The 15516-nt window shown below is 36.4% G+C and overlaps 1 protein-coding gene across 5 annotated transcripts in view; it reads left to right on the forward strand.

Annotated features, from left to right (window-relative positions):
- INTS6 (integrator complex subunit 6) overlaps positions 1-15083 on the forward strand; it is a 91521-nt gene extending 76438 nt beyond the window's left edge. For 4 of the 5 annotated variants that reach the window (XM_047756431.1, XM_047756434.1, XM_047756433.1 and 1 more), the window contains 8 exons: positions 744-854; positions 1827-2042; positions 4491-4617; positions 5958-6100; positions 6315-6546; positions 10971-11342; positions 12781-12874; positions 14463-15083. In XM_047756431.1, the coding sequence (XP_047612387.1) occupies positions 744-854; positions 1827-2042; positions 4491-4617; positions 5958-6100; positions 6315-6546; positions 10971-11342; positions 12781-12874; positions 14463-14556 (1389 nt within the window). In that variant the 3' untranslated portion in view covers positions 14557-15083. The remainder of the gene's footprint in view (positions 1-743; positions 855-1826; positions 2043-4490; positions 4618-5957; positions 6101-6314; positions 6547-10970; positions 11343-12780; positions 12875-14462) is intronic. The other variant, XM_047756432.1, reaches the window with a different exon arrangement.
- Positions 15084-15516: the final 433 nt, after the last annotated feature.

Below are 15516 nucleotides of genomic sequence, written 5' to 3' on the forward strand. Positions count from 1 at the left end.
TAAACATTTTCTGATATGTCAGTGAATGGATATCCTTTTCCTGACTTTGTCCCATTCACATATGCTAAATAGTCCGCCAGTGATGTTCTTCATTGCACAAAGTGCTTCTCAATTAGTCTTTCCTTTCAGTTGAAAATTATTTCACTATACCATATCCATAGTAAATATTAGGCTGTTTTTGCTTCTTCATTTTTCCTTCAGAGCTTGTTTCCATTTTTTCAGCTCAGCTAATGATAACAGTAGTAATGATTAATATCTACTGAATACTTAACTGTGTGCCAGATGTATTTAATCCCATGACAAACTTATGAGATAGAAACTAGTATTATCTTACAAATGAGAAACTTAAGGCACTTGAGCCAGGATCACAGAGCTAGTGAGGGGCCTAGCCACAACCCTTCCAGTTAGCCAAGGTAGAAATCGTCTATTTTCCTTGACTCCTTTTCACTTATCCAATCTACCTCTGCACTGTGTCTCCTGCCTGTTTCCAGTGATACTAAGAAGTCCAAGACTTCACCCTTCCTTGCTCTGGGTGTTATTTTTACAGCCTCTAATCTTTGTTGAGTATTTCAGACTGGCTTTCATAACTCACATTTTGCTGAAATACAGATAAGATTATGTGACTCTCTTACTGAAGAAAAGAAGGAGACATTCTTGGGGCAAAATTTTCAAAATCGACAATACATGTAGCTGTAAATTTTCGACAAGCTTAGGATTGAGTGGTGTTTTCTTTTTCCCTACAGCCTTTGAAGAAAGCTGTTAGAATGATGGGAGCACCTAACCTAATAGCAGACAGTATGGAATATGGACTTAGTTACAGTGTCATTTCATACCTCAAAAAACTGAGTCAGCAGGTAATGTTAAGAAATAGAGCCATTAAGTATTTTGAATGGTTTTGGCTAAGGTGTTTTATAGGCCAGATGTTAGTTCTTGATGGTTCTAATTCCATCATATTAATGTAGTACATTTTAAAACCACATCATGTATCATATAATAACATAATTCCATTTCAAGTACATAGTATGCCATATTTTGAAATGTCAGTTTCAAATAATAATTCCTAGTTTGTACAAATGGCTTTATTAATGTGTCCTAGCCTTCCTGTACATGAAGATTCTTCATGTTTTCTTTTGGGAAATTTATGTTAGAAAGTTGTCAAAAAATCAGTTTCTTTTGCTTTAGATTTTAAAATCTATAGTTTATTCTTTCAAAATGGGAATTTCAAATTTCTTTTGAAATGTTTGTAAAAATAATGAATTTTGTCATTTTGAGCATAAATCACATTAACAGTTACTGTAGTATTCAAGCAGTATTCAGTTTGACTGCTGTTACTGAAATTGTATAAAACACAATTTTTCTAGTACTACTGAAATGTAGGTTGGAGTCAAAATATTGCTATTTGCTTTTTAGTGAAAAACTTCAACTCTATTTGCCATATCTTTGAGCATTTAGTTATACCTTGGCTATAATGTAAGTAAATATTGATGAAATTTTCTTTTTCTAATTTACATGGTCTCTGAATTGGAAAGGATACGTTTGCATTTCATGATTTAGGTGTAGTGGATATTAATAAATAAAATAAATTGAAGTTGTGTTTGTATGTCCTGCCCCAAAAGGTAAGAATTGTGATCATTTAAAATCCTAAGACATTATAAACTATGTTAAGTTTACCAAGGACTGAAAATAAACTACAGTACTAAGTAGAGCTTTAAATTTCCTGTGTTCTTTTTAAATGTAGGAAATAATTTATAGAAGACCAAAACTATTAGCATTTAATTTACCACTTTAGATTATGTCAAGACAACTTTTGTTTATTTTTGCTTTAGGCCAAAATAGAATCTGATCGAGTCATCGGTTCTGTAGGCAAAAAAGTAGTACAGGAAACTGGAATTAAAGTCCGAAGCCGATCACATGGTTTATCAATGGCTTATAGGAAAGATTTTCAACAGCTGCTCCAGGGAATTTCAGAGGATGTTCCTCACAGACTGCTAGACCTTAATATGAAAGAATACACTGGGTTCCAAGTTGCTTTGCTTAATAAGGTAATGGTTATAGGAATTTAGTACTGCTCTAGTTACATTGTTATATTGTTGAATACATCCAGTTTTCTGTTCACTGATGCTCAGTTTGTTCAAACTTCTATACCTCTGCAGAAAAATGATCAATTATACTCTTACTGAATCGTTGAATTTTAGAGTTCAACACTGTACCTGGTGAGTGGATGAGTGGACTGGCAAAGAGCAAACCATCCCATTCATTTTATAGATGAGAAGACAGGCTGAAAGTCACATAGCTAAGGGTAGGGTTCACTGTAGTTTGGTACTTACACTGCTGACCTTGGGAGCACAGCATGATTCTGAAACGCTTTGTGAATAATCATTATTAAAAAGGTCCTCATCCCAGTGGTCGTTTTGTAGAAACAGACAGGGTGATTCTAAAATTTATATGTAAGTGTAAAGGTCTTAGAATAGCCAAAACAATTTTGGAAGAGAAAGTTGCAACACTTGCACTATGTACTTTTAAAAGTTTCTGTAAAGCTGCAGTGATCAGTATGTTGTATTGTTGGCATGAGGATAAGTATACAGGTCAGTAGAAGCAGACCCTCACATGTACAGTCAGTTTTTAATAAAGATGCCAAAATAATTCAGTGGGTGAAGAGACAGCCGTTTTAACTGATAGTGCAGGAACAACTGGATATCCATATTTATAAACTTTTGCCTCACATTACTTGAGATGATCATGGTCATAACTAAACCTATAAACTTCTACAAGGAAACAGGATAAATTGTTTAATATGTTGGATCATGGGTCAGTGAAGATTTCTAAAATATAACACAAAAGCACACACACACAAATGCATACAAATTTGATAAACTGAATTGGGTTTTTGTCTTTTTTAGGGCCACACCTGTGGCATATGGAAGTTCCCAAGTTTGGGGTCGAATTGGACCTGTAGCTGCCTTAACCTATACCACACCCACAGCAACATGGGATCCAAGCCACGTCTGCTGCCTACACCACAGCTCATGGCAACATCGGATCCCCAACCCACTGAGTGAGGCCAGGGACTGAACCTGTGTCCTCATGGATACTAGTCGGGTTCGTTACTGCTGAGCCACGACAGGAACTCCATGAACTTTGTTAAAAATGAACATTTTTGTTTTCAGAAGAAACTTTGAAGTTTCTCCCAGGCAAGCTACAGCCTGGGAGAAAAGCATATATTGAATAAAGGACTTGTATCAAAATATATAAAGAACTCAGAGAACTCAAAACAAATATGCAGTTGAAAAATGCACAACATAAGGAGTCTCCTTATGGTGCAGCAGGTTGAGGATCTGATGCTGTCACTGCTGTGGTGTGGGTTCGATCCCTGACCTGGGAACTTCTGCATGTCATGGTCGTGGCCAAAAGATAAATAAAATACATTTTTCAAATGGACAAAATATCTGAACATACACCTCACCAAATAAGCTATACAAACTCAACATGAAAAGAGGTTCAACCTTATTAGCCACTGAGGAAATGTAAATTAAAACTATATGATCACATTTCATTCCCACCTAAATGGCTAAGATTTAAAATTGAAAAATATTAAGTATTGGTAAGGATGTAGAACAACTGAAACGCTCATATATTGTTGATGGAAAATAGTTTGCAGTTTCTTAAGAAAGGTAAATATTGCTATATGACCAACAGTTCTAGTTGTAGGTTTCCCCTGAGATAAATGAAAGTATGTATATAAAGGTTTTGTATGTAAATGTCATAGAAGCATTATTTGTAATAGCCCCAAACTGTAAACAATCTAAGTGTTCTTCAACAGGTGAATGAATAAAGTTATAGTATATCCATGTAATGGAATACTACTCTGCAATAAAAAAGGAATAGACTCGCAGTACCTTAATAATATGGTTGAATCCTAAGAACATGCTTAATAAAAGAAGCCAGATAGGAAAGATTTCATATTGCAAGATTCCACTTATAAAATAGAACATAGAGAGACAGCAGATTAGTGGTTGCTTACAGTAGGAATTAACTACAAATGGGCACAAGGAACTTTTAGGATGATGGAGGTGTCCTAAAACTGGATCGTAATGATGGTTTCACAACTATACATTTACTAACACTCATCAAGTTGTGTATATAAAATGGGTAGTTTTATGTTATGTAAACAATACATCAAAGGATTTTTTTAATAAAAACCTTCATACTCTTTAAAATTTAGAAATCATTTTCTAAGATATTTACTTCTCTTAGCCAGAATATATAATAAAATCTTGGACAGATGTGAATTTGAGATTATTTGGTTGAATCTCACTACCAATTTTGTATTTTTAGGTTCTTAAGATTGCATCATATCTCTTTATTCTATTTTTAAGCTAATTAGTTAACTTGTATATCTTATTTCCAAAGCTGTGTTGCAGGCTAGAGATTTTAGTCTCTCTTAATTCTATGTTTCAAAGTAAATTTTGTCTTTGAATCTTTTTTAACAGGATTTGAAGCCACAGACATTTAGGAATGCATATGACATACCAAGACGGAATCTTCTGGATCACTTAACAAGAATGAGATCTAATCTTTTGAAGAGCACCCGTAGATTTCTTAAAGGACAGGATGAAGGTTAGATTATCGTTTTAATATTGGTATTTCTTTACTAAACTTCTTTCTTTATATTGAAAACACATAGAATGCTGCTGTAACTTTTAAAGAATTATTGCAGTAGTATTACATAATCATTGAATGAAGTAAAAAGTGACTCATCCCTCATTCTCTGCGTTTCTTACTGCCGTCACTGTTGTGCCAAATTCTATTCCCCAGAAGTAACAATCTTTGTTAACAGCTTAATTTCCTTTTTGGCTTTCTTTATACATTCACACATACAGGCACAGACACAAACAACATCGTTTTCTTGTGATGTACTCATATCCGATAATTTAACTCTAAATGGCCAAAATATGTCATATTCTGGTATTTTCTTCTACTCTGCCCATGGCAGCTACTACGAATCAAGTCAGGGGGGACCTTAACCCTTTGCCCACTCTGATGTAAGCATTTCAACTAAGTGTTCTATAAAAAGGGTAATCTACATCATTTTCCTGTAAATTATGCTATAATTATTTGGAATAGAGTAGAAGAGACACTCCTTTTCATGGAAATGTTAAACATATTGCTTGTTCTATACAGCGAAATTTGTTTTGTTTAGAAGATAATTAAGTTTTATTTTTAAAAATCTCTAGATTTTGTCACAATATTTATAATGGCAACAAACTAATGTAGGCCATGTGGTAAGGGAGGACTCCCCCGAGTAACTCCAGGTAGCATTCATACATCAGGAGACACTATTTTTTTTTCTTTCTTTTTTTTTTTTAAGATTTTAATTTTTTTCATTATGGCTGGTTTATAGTGTTCTGTCAATTTTCTACTGTACAGCACGGTGACCCAGTCACACATGCATGTATATATTCTTTTTTCTCACATTATCATGCTCCATCATAAGTGATTAGATACAGTTCCCAGTGCTATACAGCAGGATCTCATTGCTTATCCATTCCAAAGGCAATAGTTTGCATCTATTAACCCCAAATTCCCAGTCCCTCCCACTCCCTCTCCCTCCCCCTTGGCAACCACAAGTCTGTTCTCCAAGTCCATGATTTTCTCTGTGAAAAGGTTCATTTGTGCCATAATTAGATGCCAGGTATAAGTGATATCATATGGTATTTGGCTGACTTACTTCACTTAGTATGAGAGTCTCTAGTTCCATCCATGTTGCTGCAAATGGCATTATTTTGTTCTTTTTTATGGCTGAGTAGTATTCCATTGTGTATATATACCACATCTTAATCCATTCATCTGTTGATGGACATTTAGGTTGTTTTCATGAGAAGATATTATTCGATAACCACATGGAAGGTAGTTTTAGTGAGGTTAACTTTTGTTGTTGCTCTATTCTGTTTGAAAAGATCAAGTGCACAGTGTTCCTATAGCACAAATGGGGAATTACCAGGAATACCTCAAGCAAGTACCTTCTCCACTAAGAGAACTTGATCCTGATCAGCCTCGAAGGTTGCATACATTTGGCAACCCCTTTAAGCTGGATAAAAAGGTAAATTTGGAATGTTATTTATATAATTTATTTGTGCTAGGCACTGTGAATTTAACAGTTCTTAATCTAACTGAAGTAAGCTGAAGCTATTTTCCTGGTAGAATACCTCATGTCACATAGTTAAAATATAGTTATTTTAATGGTAATTGGAATTATTTGTGCCATTTAAAAACTGTATGTAAAGACAGGGAAATTATATTCTTTCTTGTTATAGGGAATGATGATAGATGAGGCAGATGAATTTGTGGCTGGACCTCAAAATAAACATAAACGACCTGGAGAACCAAATATGCAAGGCATCCCTAAAAGACGCCGCTGTATGTCTCCACTACTAAGAGGCAGACAGCAGAATCCCGTTGTGAACAATCATATTGGAGGAAAAGGGCCACCTGTACCTATGACTCAAGCACAGCCAGATCTTATTAAACCCCTTCCTCTTCATAAAGGTAAGAGTTTGTCTTTAACGTTATTTGTTGTTTTTTGATTCTTCATGGAAGAGATTTTTGTAATATATTACGGAAAAAAATCGATGAAGTCCAAGAGTGTCCAAGAGAAGATACTTGTTTATTCTAAATTAGCATGTAAGCATTTCTCTATATCTTTTAAATGAACAGTTATTGAACATTTCATGCTTATTATGTTTAACAGTTATCATGATCTAAAATATCATTTGCAAATCTTAAATATTTAAAAACTACAGTTTTCTAAAGGGGTGTTATCAATACCCACAGAAAGATGGTTTTCAATTTCAGTTTAATTCAACCACTAATTTTTAAATGATACGGTTTTGTTTGTTTATGGCCACACCTGTGGCATATGGAAGTTCCTGGGCTAGGGGTCAAATTGGAACTGAAACTGAGGCCTAGGCCACGGTCATGGCAATACCAGATCTGAGCCGCATCTGTGACCTACACCACAGCTTGTGGTAAGGCTCAGATCCTGAGCATGGCCGGGGATCAAACCCACATCCTCAGGCAGACAGCGTCGGATCCTTGTGCTGCTGAGCCACAATGGGAACTCCATGATATGCTATTTTCGACAGTGCGAAGCACTGAGTTATAGTGGTAAACAAGACAGTGATCTCTGTGCGCATTTATAACGAGTGAGGAAGGAAAGTCATCGAACATTTCACTGGAAGTATGATGAATGTTACAGAAGGGAAGTCTGGTATGTTGGGAAACATTTAGCAAGTGGATTTAACATAGTCTATGGGCACTTTGCTGAGGAAGTTATGTTTAAGCGAACACTTGAAGGATGAGTGGGAATTAGTTAATAACTAAAGCTGTGCATTTGCCTGTGCTACAGTAGTCGTCTAAGAAGAATCTGTGCAAAGGCATACAGTAAAGAGCAGGACATTAGGGGGGCTGAAAGAATTCTAACACATTAGGGGTTAGGATGAGGTAAGGTGAGAACTGAAATACACATGCAGAGTCCAGATCATAGAGGGCCTTGGAAGCCATTGTAAAGATTCTAGACTTTATTCTAAGGACAATGAAAATCCATTGAAAGGTTTTAAAGAGGTAATGATCTGATCTGATTAGCATTTTATAAAGACCAGGCTGGCCTTATTGTGGGCAAGAATGAGAATTGATACAGGAAACTCTTAATTAATGGATTCGTTAATTGCAGGTGGTGATCTTTCATGGCTAATAATGTCTTAACTGGAAGGAAATTAATATTATACCTCTTGATGGAATTACACAGTATTACTTTTAAAGTCATCTTGCGCTCCTCTCCCCAACACACACACACACACAAACTGAACATCAATCTAATCAAGCCTCTGTTAAGTACCAATTTTTAGGAAATATAAGGGACAGAGAAACATGTTAAATTACAAAACAGATATAATTAGCAAAATCCAGATTGTGGGAAACTATAGGACAAAGAATTTGGTGTGTGTGTGTGTGTTTTTCCAGAAAAAAAAAAAGTGCATGGAAAAAAGAGGTACAGAAGGATTTTATAGATTAAAACATACTTAAAAGACATGTAAATCAATTGCAGTGTGTTTATGGTCTGATTTGGACCCTGAACTTTCCACAAACACAGAAGATGTGGCAATTGGAGATTGTGGGCAGTGATTGGGTATTTGATACTATTAATTAATTAATTGTTAGGGATGCACAGGCAACAGTTGGGAAACACAAGGAAGAGCTAATGGTGACCTGGAAGTGGGTTGTGAGAAGAATATTTAAGAAATACTTGGACACATCAGCAAAGGAGTTGGTGATGACTGACTGGATGTTGGAGTCAGGGCAGGGGAGCAGTGGAGAGACAGTGGGTATTTGAGTGTGCTAGGGATGGAGTGGAAGAAGAGGTGTTGAATGAGTTTAGTTTAGAAATATCTATTGGATAGCCAAGTGGAGATCCTCAGTTAGAAGATGGATAGTTGAATTGGAACTCAGAAGAGAACTGGGCTGGAGAGATGGGTATGGGAGGCAGCCTTAAACCCCATTGAGTGACCTAGGGAAAGAGAAGAAAAAGCCTAGAATAGAACTTTGAAAGTAGTGAAGTTTAAGAGGAGAAATAAGATTCAGAGAAAAAGGGAAGAATCCAGAAGATAATAGGGAAGAATTCAGTGTGGTGTGGAAGCTAAAAGGAAAGAGCATTGAGTAGTTGGTGGTCTCAGATGCTTCTTAAGCAGATCAGGAGGACTGAAGTGGGTCTGAAGGTCTTTAAGTTGACAGAGTTGAGTATGTTTAAATGCTGGTGTGATGGAATCAATGGGAGGGGGGCTGAAAATGAAGGTAAAAGAAAGTACAGTCAGTGAGAAGGAGGAAGGGAATGGTTCAGAGCCCACATGAAGGACGTTTCTTCCATTAAAGCTGAGCAGGTGTGGTGGGCACAAGTGTAACGGTGGGAAGTTGAGGAGGTTCCCATTCTATAGCTTTTCTTTCCTTCTTGAAGTTGGAGGTGACTTAATGCTGAGAGGAAGGAGAGATTGGGAAAGTAAGAGATGTTATGTTAGGAGGAAGGAGACGGTTCAAATGATTTTTTTGTGTATGTGTGTGGTAGAAGGAGCAAAGGTTGTAGTAAGAGTGCTAGGCAGTGCTAAGATCCAGGTCATGGACGGTGATTGTGACCACTCTGCAGAGCTGGCTCGTATTCTCCAGTAGTGCTTACCCATCATCCCACCTGCGAGTCTGGCACAAGCAGATAGACTGCATCATCAAATCTGGGATTTTTCAAGACAAAAATTGGGGATTTTTGCCTGACAGGTGTCATGGGAAGACAATAGGATGAGAGAATCTGGGACACTGGTTAAAAAGTGATACATTATGGGATATAAGTTGGCTAGGTAAGAAAGTGGATATCTAGAAAGAATCTGATTAATATGAAGGGGAAAGTAGAGGAGTTGCTGGGAGTGAAAGTCTGACTGAGTTCAAGAGCAGTAGGAGGAATACTGCCAAGATGAGGGTTACACACATCTCTGTCCTTGAATTTGTGTTTGACTTGAGAATCAAAGAGGTGGGTGGAAAAGTTCTTTGGAGATGAAAAGGTGAGGAATTGGGAGGCCAGGTTCTTGGCAGGTGATCTCCTTAGGTGTGGATGTCACACACTGCAGCACTTCTCAAGCTTTAATGTATATAGGAGTCTTGGAGGCAGGGGAGGGAGGTGGTCTAGTTAAACGACAGATTGTAATAAGTTGTGTGGGGGAGGGCTTAAGGTGAGCATCTCTAGCCAGCTCTCTGATGGTGCTAATGCTGCTTGCCTGTCCACAGATCACAATTTGAATACTAAGGACCCAGAATGATATCCCAAGGGACATGGGGTGAAGTCTGTGGACCAGGTGCCAGACACATCCCTGACCACAGGTGTGCCCTGGAGATCAGTAAAGATAGTGCTGAGCAGAGTGAGGATGGGTGGAGTGGGACAGCTAAATCCCAAAAGAGAAAAAGAGTTTTTGCAAGAGTGTATGGAGAAATGATCTTGAAGTGGCCCTGGGAGGTGAAAGAATCAGTGATTCCGATCCTTATTTTAAGTTCATTGAGAATGTTTGCGAGAAAGCAGTTTCTGTTTTTCAGATCTGAAAAAGAAAGTGCAGTATCTTTGCGGGAGAATTGGGTTTCAGTTAAAGCAGGAATTGCTATAGAGAATACTCAGTAAAGTTTGCAAATCATGGAGCAGGATTTAGGAGGGAGAGGGAGTCTCCTGGGGTTCGAGGGGTTTTTATGGGGATGAGTTTACATTTTGGACAGTAAATGAGGAAAACAGAGATGAATTCAGCTGGGCTCCTGGAGGTTGGTAAGCAGTCAGAGAGTTTGGAATTAAGCTGATTTCTGTGGGGAGCAAGTTTAATAATCTAATATTAAGTGGCAAGCTTGCAAGCTTTTTAAGTATGGTCGTCTAGTGAGCTGAAGTGGGCACTGGCTCTTGTGCATTACGACTAGATGAATGGTTATAAGAAAAGGGGATGCTGCGGGACCACCTGTTTGGTGGTTAAACCCCTGTGTTCGCCTTTGCTTCTAAGTAGTAACTACATGAGGCAGAGGCAGGATGGAATGAACTAGTACTCTAACAAAAACTATATCCATGATAATCTTGATCACACATATTTCCCTAAAGCATTCCAAACCTAATTTATTCAATAAAATTGAATAAAGTGAGAACTGAAAGTTATCTGAAATTAGCTTTTATTTTTTTTCCTAAGGGCAAGAGTTGTACAAATTTTGTAAATGGTGTGAATGTTTCACATTGAAACTCACCATATATTTGGCAAGGCTTAAGAACCATATCACATTATTTGTTAATTTGCATCAGGTCAAGGAGAGAGCATTTGTGAATTGCTGTAATATTGTTTCTCTGCAGTTTTCTTTACTGTATGTCTGGAAATTGGCTCTCAATTTTTTCCCCTTATTTTTGTTTTTAGTTTCAGAAGCCACTAATGATTCGACAATAGATGATGTAGTTGAAAATCATGTTGCAGACCAACTTTCTTCAGATATCACACCAAATGCAATGGATACTGAATTTTCAACGTCTTCTCCAGCCAATTTATTGGAACGACCAGCCAATCACACAGAGGGTCTTGGTCATGACCATTTAGGAACTAATGACCTCACTGTTGGTGGATTTTTAGAAAATCATGAGGAGCCAAGAGATAAAGAACAGTGTCCTGAAGAGAATATACCAGCATCCTCACTCAACAAAGGAAAGAAACTGATGCATTGCAGAAGCCATGAAGAGGTCAACACTGAACTAAAAGCACAAATAATGAAAGAGATCCGAAAGCCAGGAAGAAGTATGTATATATAATTAGAGACAAATGAAAAGTGCTCAAAAAAAGTAAAGTTAACTAAAAGCATAGATCTGATTTTATTTTTTTTAGGTTTCCCCCATGAATATTTTTATTTTTAAATGATCTTTATTTTTTCCATGATAGCTGGTTTACAGTGTTCCGTCAGTTTTCTACTGTACAGCACAGTGGCTCAGTCACACATACATACTGTCCTCCATCGTGCTCCATCGTAAGTGACTGAATAGAGTTCCCAGTGCTATACATCAGAATCTCATTGCTTACATAGGTCTGATTTTAGATCCGTTTTTTTTTAAAGTATGGTCATAGTTTATTTATTTTTATTTTTTTGGCTGCACTTGTGGCATGGTGAAGTCCCTGGGCCAGGGACTGAATCTGAGCTGCAGCTGAGGCAATGCCAGATCCTTAGCCCACTGTGCCACAGTGGGAACTCCTTAGATCAGTCTTGAACAACATATGAGCTATGTAAGATTTGATTCTTTATTCAGCTTACAAGTACTGAATATCTGCTGTATCCAAAGTACTGTGTTAGGCATGGGAAGGAGGAGGGACTGAGAGCAGAGGAGGAGCACAAGGATAAGTTACACACGGGGCCTCCCATGATGGGAAGCCATAGTCTCGTGTATTCTTCCAACCAGCAACTGGAATTTTAATGTAATAGCAAACCCAAAAAGATTTAGTCAATATTAAATGACTTCATAGCTGTAATGTTCCTGGCAGAGAACCTACACACCATCTTAACTTTTAAGATTTAAACTATAATAGTGATCAGGGATATGTTTAAGGCCAAAAGCTAAAATTATGAACGCTATCTATTATCTCAGTACAAAAGAACTCTATGAGGTAAAATTTCAGTATTGTTGACTTCATTCAGAAGATGCTGACAGATCACCTGCTCTGATGGTCTAGTGACCCAGGTGTGGTCCCTAAGTGCATAAGACTCAGTACTTGCCATTCAGGAGCTCATAGTCCTTGGCAGAGTTTTAAGGGAAAACCTGAACTGAGATAGCACTCTTAACCTGTTTTGTTTTGTAATTTTTTTTCCTTTATTTTATCCCCCTTCCCCACTGCAGGATGGCTGTAATTTAGAATTTAAGCTTTAAGGATAGATTTTTGTAAAGGCCACTTCTTATTTTTAGTGGCACTACCAGAAAGCTATTTATTCATCCTTCTAAGCTTTATGCTTAATACCTTAACAAGAACTGTTACCAAAAAAGCAGTATTTGACAAGTTATTTTATCTTTGTTGACATGTGTTAAAATAGATGTATTATAAAATCTCTAATGAGCAGTGAAATTTTACATAGACTGTTTTTGGTTTTGTTTTAGTATATTTTGATCTAATAAATTGCAATAGAAAAATACTGAATTAGAGTGCAAAGGAAAAGCCACTTAATTTTTCTGTTTGCTTCTCTTGTTTTAAGAATATGAAAGAATCTTCACTTTACTGAAGCATGTGCAAGGCAGTTTACAAACAAGACTAATATTTTTACAAAATGTCATTAAAGAAGCATCAAGGTAAATAATCTGTTGTACACTCTGATATGATGAAATGAGTCCCCGGTTTATATAGTTGATATTTTAACACTGTCTATTTTATACTTGTTATGAATGTATATGACACACCATGTGTATATAAGTACTTCTCTCTTCTTTTCAGTTTATTGAAAAAATAGCCACAGACAAATTCTCCAGAAATCATGGGCCCTTTCTCCCTACACAGTATATAGATACTTGCATAATTCTTATTAATTGTACTCTGTGGCTTCTTGGTGTCTTTATATTTTATAGTCTTTAATTTTTCTCCTTTGTATATTTAAACTACAGTTAATATTAATTAGTGATGAAAAATAACCTTGAAAGGCAGTATCTGAATGTAGTTCACTTGTACGTGGGAAAACATGTAATTAAGGGGACGAGAGCTGGACAAATGGGCCTTATTCTGATCGCTTCAGTAGCCCAGGGTTATGCGCTTTTAGTACAAGGAATGTGGATCAAGATTATAACTCTGAAGTGCAGTTCACTGGAAAGCATAGTTGTACGAGTTTAGAAAATAAAAAGGTGGTTTTTAATTTTTCTTTTAAGACTTCTAGAATTTTAGTATTTTTAGTAAGAAAACTTAGAGCTTATCTCATCTGACCTTCCCAAATTCCCACCCTTTAACAAGTAACCCAGTTTCTTCCATGCTACATGTAATCTTTTTAGATAAAGCCATTATTTCCCCCGCCCCCATGAATGGCTAGAACATAGGTTACTTTGAATTTTCAAGATAAGGCCATAACTTTTCGTATTATTTATTTTGAGTATTTAACCTGGTCTGCTCTTTATGTAACATTCTGTCAGCTCGTACTTCATCACAGATTTAGCCGTATTCCTGGTGCCTGAATTCTATGTCTGCCACCTTGCCACCTTTTAGAGAGGTGTGTGGTATTATGGTGGTTAGTCATATTCATTTGCAAGTAGAGAGCAAGTAAATATAGATGGGGCAGTGTTTTGGGTATTCTGAAAAGCATCAGAAGTAGTAATACTTAATGTAGACAAAAGCAGTTTCGGTCTACTATATTCATTACTAAATATTTAAAAATTTCCACTTGAACTTTAACTCTTTACTGTATCCTCTACTAGAGACCTCTCATTGTCCTTGATTTGCTAGTTAAGTTGTAATAATAGAACGCCATGGTTTAAATGCGAGAGCCCAACTTTCATTTCTTCCATTTTATGGGGGAATGTATTCATATTTTGTTCACATTCCTTTTAACATTCAGCTTTCAAAGAGCATGAGAAACTATTGGAGTCACTGCTTTTGGGAGCCCAGATTTCACTGGAATATTTATAACTCTTGTATTTATTAGGGTTCCTCCCCTTTTTCTTTTTGCTTGTGAAAGGAATAATCTCTTTCCCATTATAACTAGGGCTAGACTGTTTGTTTTAGGTACAAACTTATAATACTGTACTGATAACATAATTTGCTAATCTTCCAAAAGATTTTGTATATCACTTTGAAAAATCTTCCCAAGGTAGTTTCTCTCTTTAAAGAAAATTATACTGACATATAACTATTTGTTTAAAAAGAAACTGAGAGCTTTGTTACTTCATTTTTTTACAGGTTTAAAAAACGAATGCTAATAGAACAACTGGAGAACTTCTTGGATGAAATTCATCGAAGAGCCAATCAGATCAACCATATTAACAGCAATTAAAAGAAAACAGAATGTGGCCACTTATTTCACTACCTTCTCCAAATACAAAGTAAATACAAGACTGTTGTGATCTTGCATTCATTTTTTGACATGCATTGTTGGCTTTTTGAAATACTAAGAGCAAGTCTACAGATCCTTTTTCCATCATTTTACAGTGACCTTTTCTTCATTTTGGTTTATTTTTGTAATGTGAAAAGTATCACTCTAAAAAACATTTTTATTTAACAAACTAAAAATACTCCTCCAAATCTCTTGCTTGTCATTGACTCTTGCGTGTCAATTTCCCTCAGGTTCTATTTTCTTAAACCAACCTTTAAAACTGTCACCTCTGTTAAGGTTGAACTTTGCCAAAAAAATAAAAAAGAAGTTACTTTGTAATTTTTGGGGAAAAAGCACATACATTAAAACTAGGCAATGTTTTGTATATACAGTTATTTTGGATATATTATTGTAAGTTGTACAAATGTATTTTGAAGAATATTTAAGAAAAGCACTTTTGTTATTCCATCAATAAATGCTCTATTTTACTCTTGTGTGGTTTAGGAAATAATCACATTTAAAGTAATCATTTACAACCATCTTAAGATAATGGAATTTTAAAGGCCTTGCTTTTTAGCATTGGAAAAATACACCACTTGAAGTTCACATTTGTTAAACTTAACTGTACTTACATGTTGCTTAACTTGCATTGTCTTTTTACTCTATGTTCTTAGCTTTTGTTGGCCACTCCATCTACTCCATTTCTGCCTAGATAATGTATCTGCGGCAGGCAGATAGGCAGACGGTTTAAAAGCTGTTTAAAAAGCAGACGCCTTTGGACTTTATTGGTTTCCTTACATACTTTCCTTCAGCTACTTTTTCCTTTCTCACTAGGACTGTGGATGGCACCAGAGAGAAGCTGTGAGTTAGGGAGCTTGAAGTGTAGGGTCCACTGAATACTCTGAAATGTCCAGCATTTAG

This window comes from Phacochoerus africanus, chromosome 13 (genome assembly GCF_016906955.1).
Source record: "Phacochoerus africanus isolate WHEZ1 chromosome 13, ROS_Pafr_v1, whole genome shotgun sequence".
Taxonomy (NCBI): domain Eukaryota; kingdom Metazoa; phylum Chordata; class Mammalia; order Artiodactyla; family Suidae; genus Phacochoerus; species Phacochoerus africanus.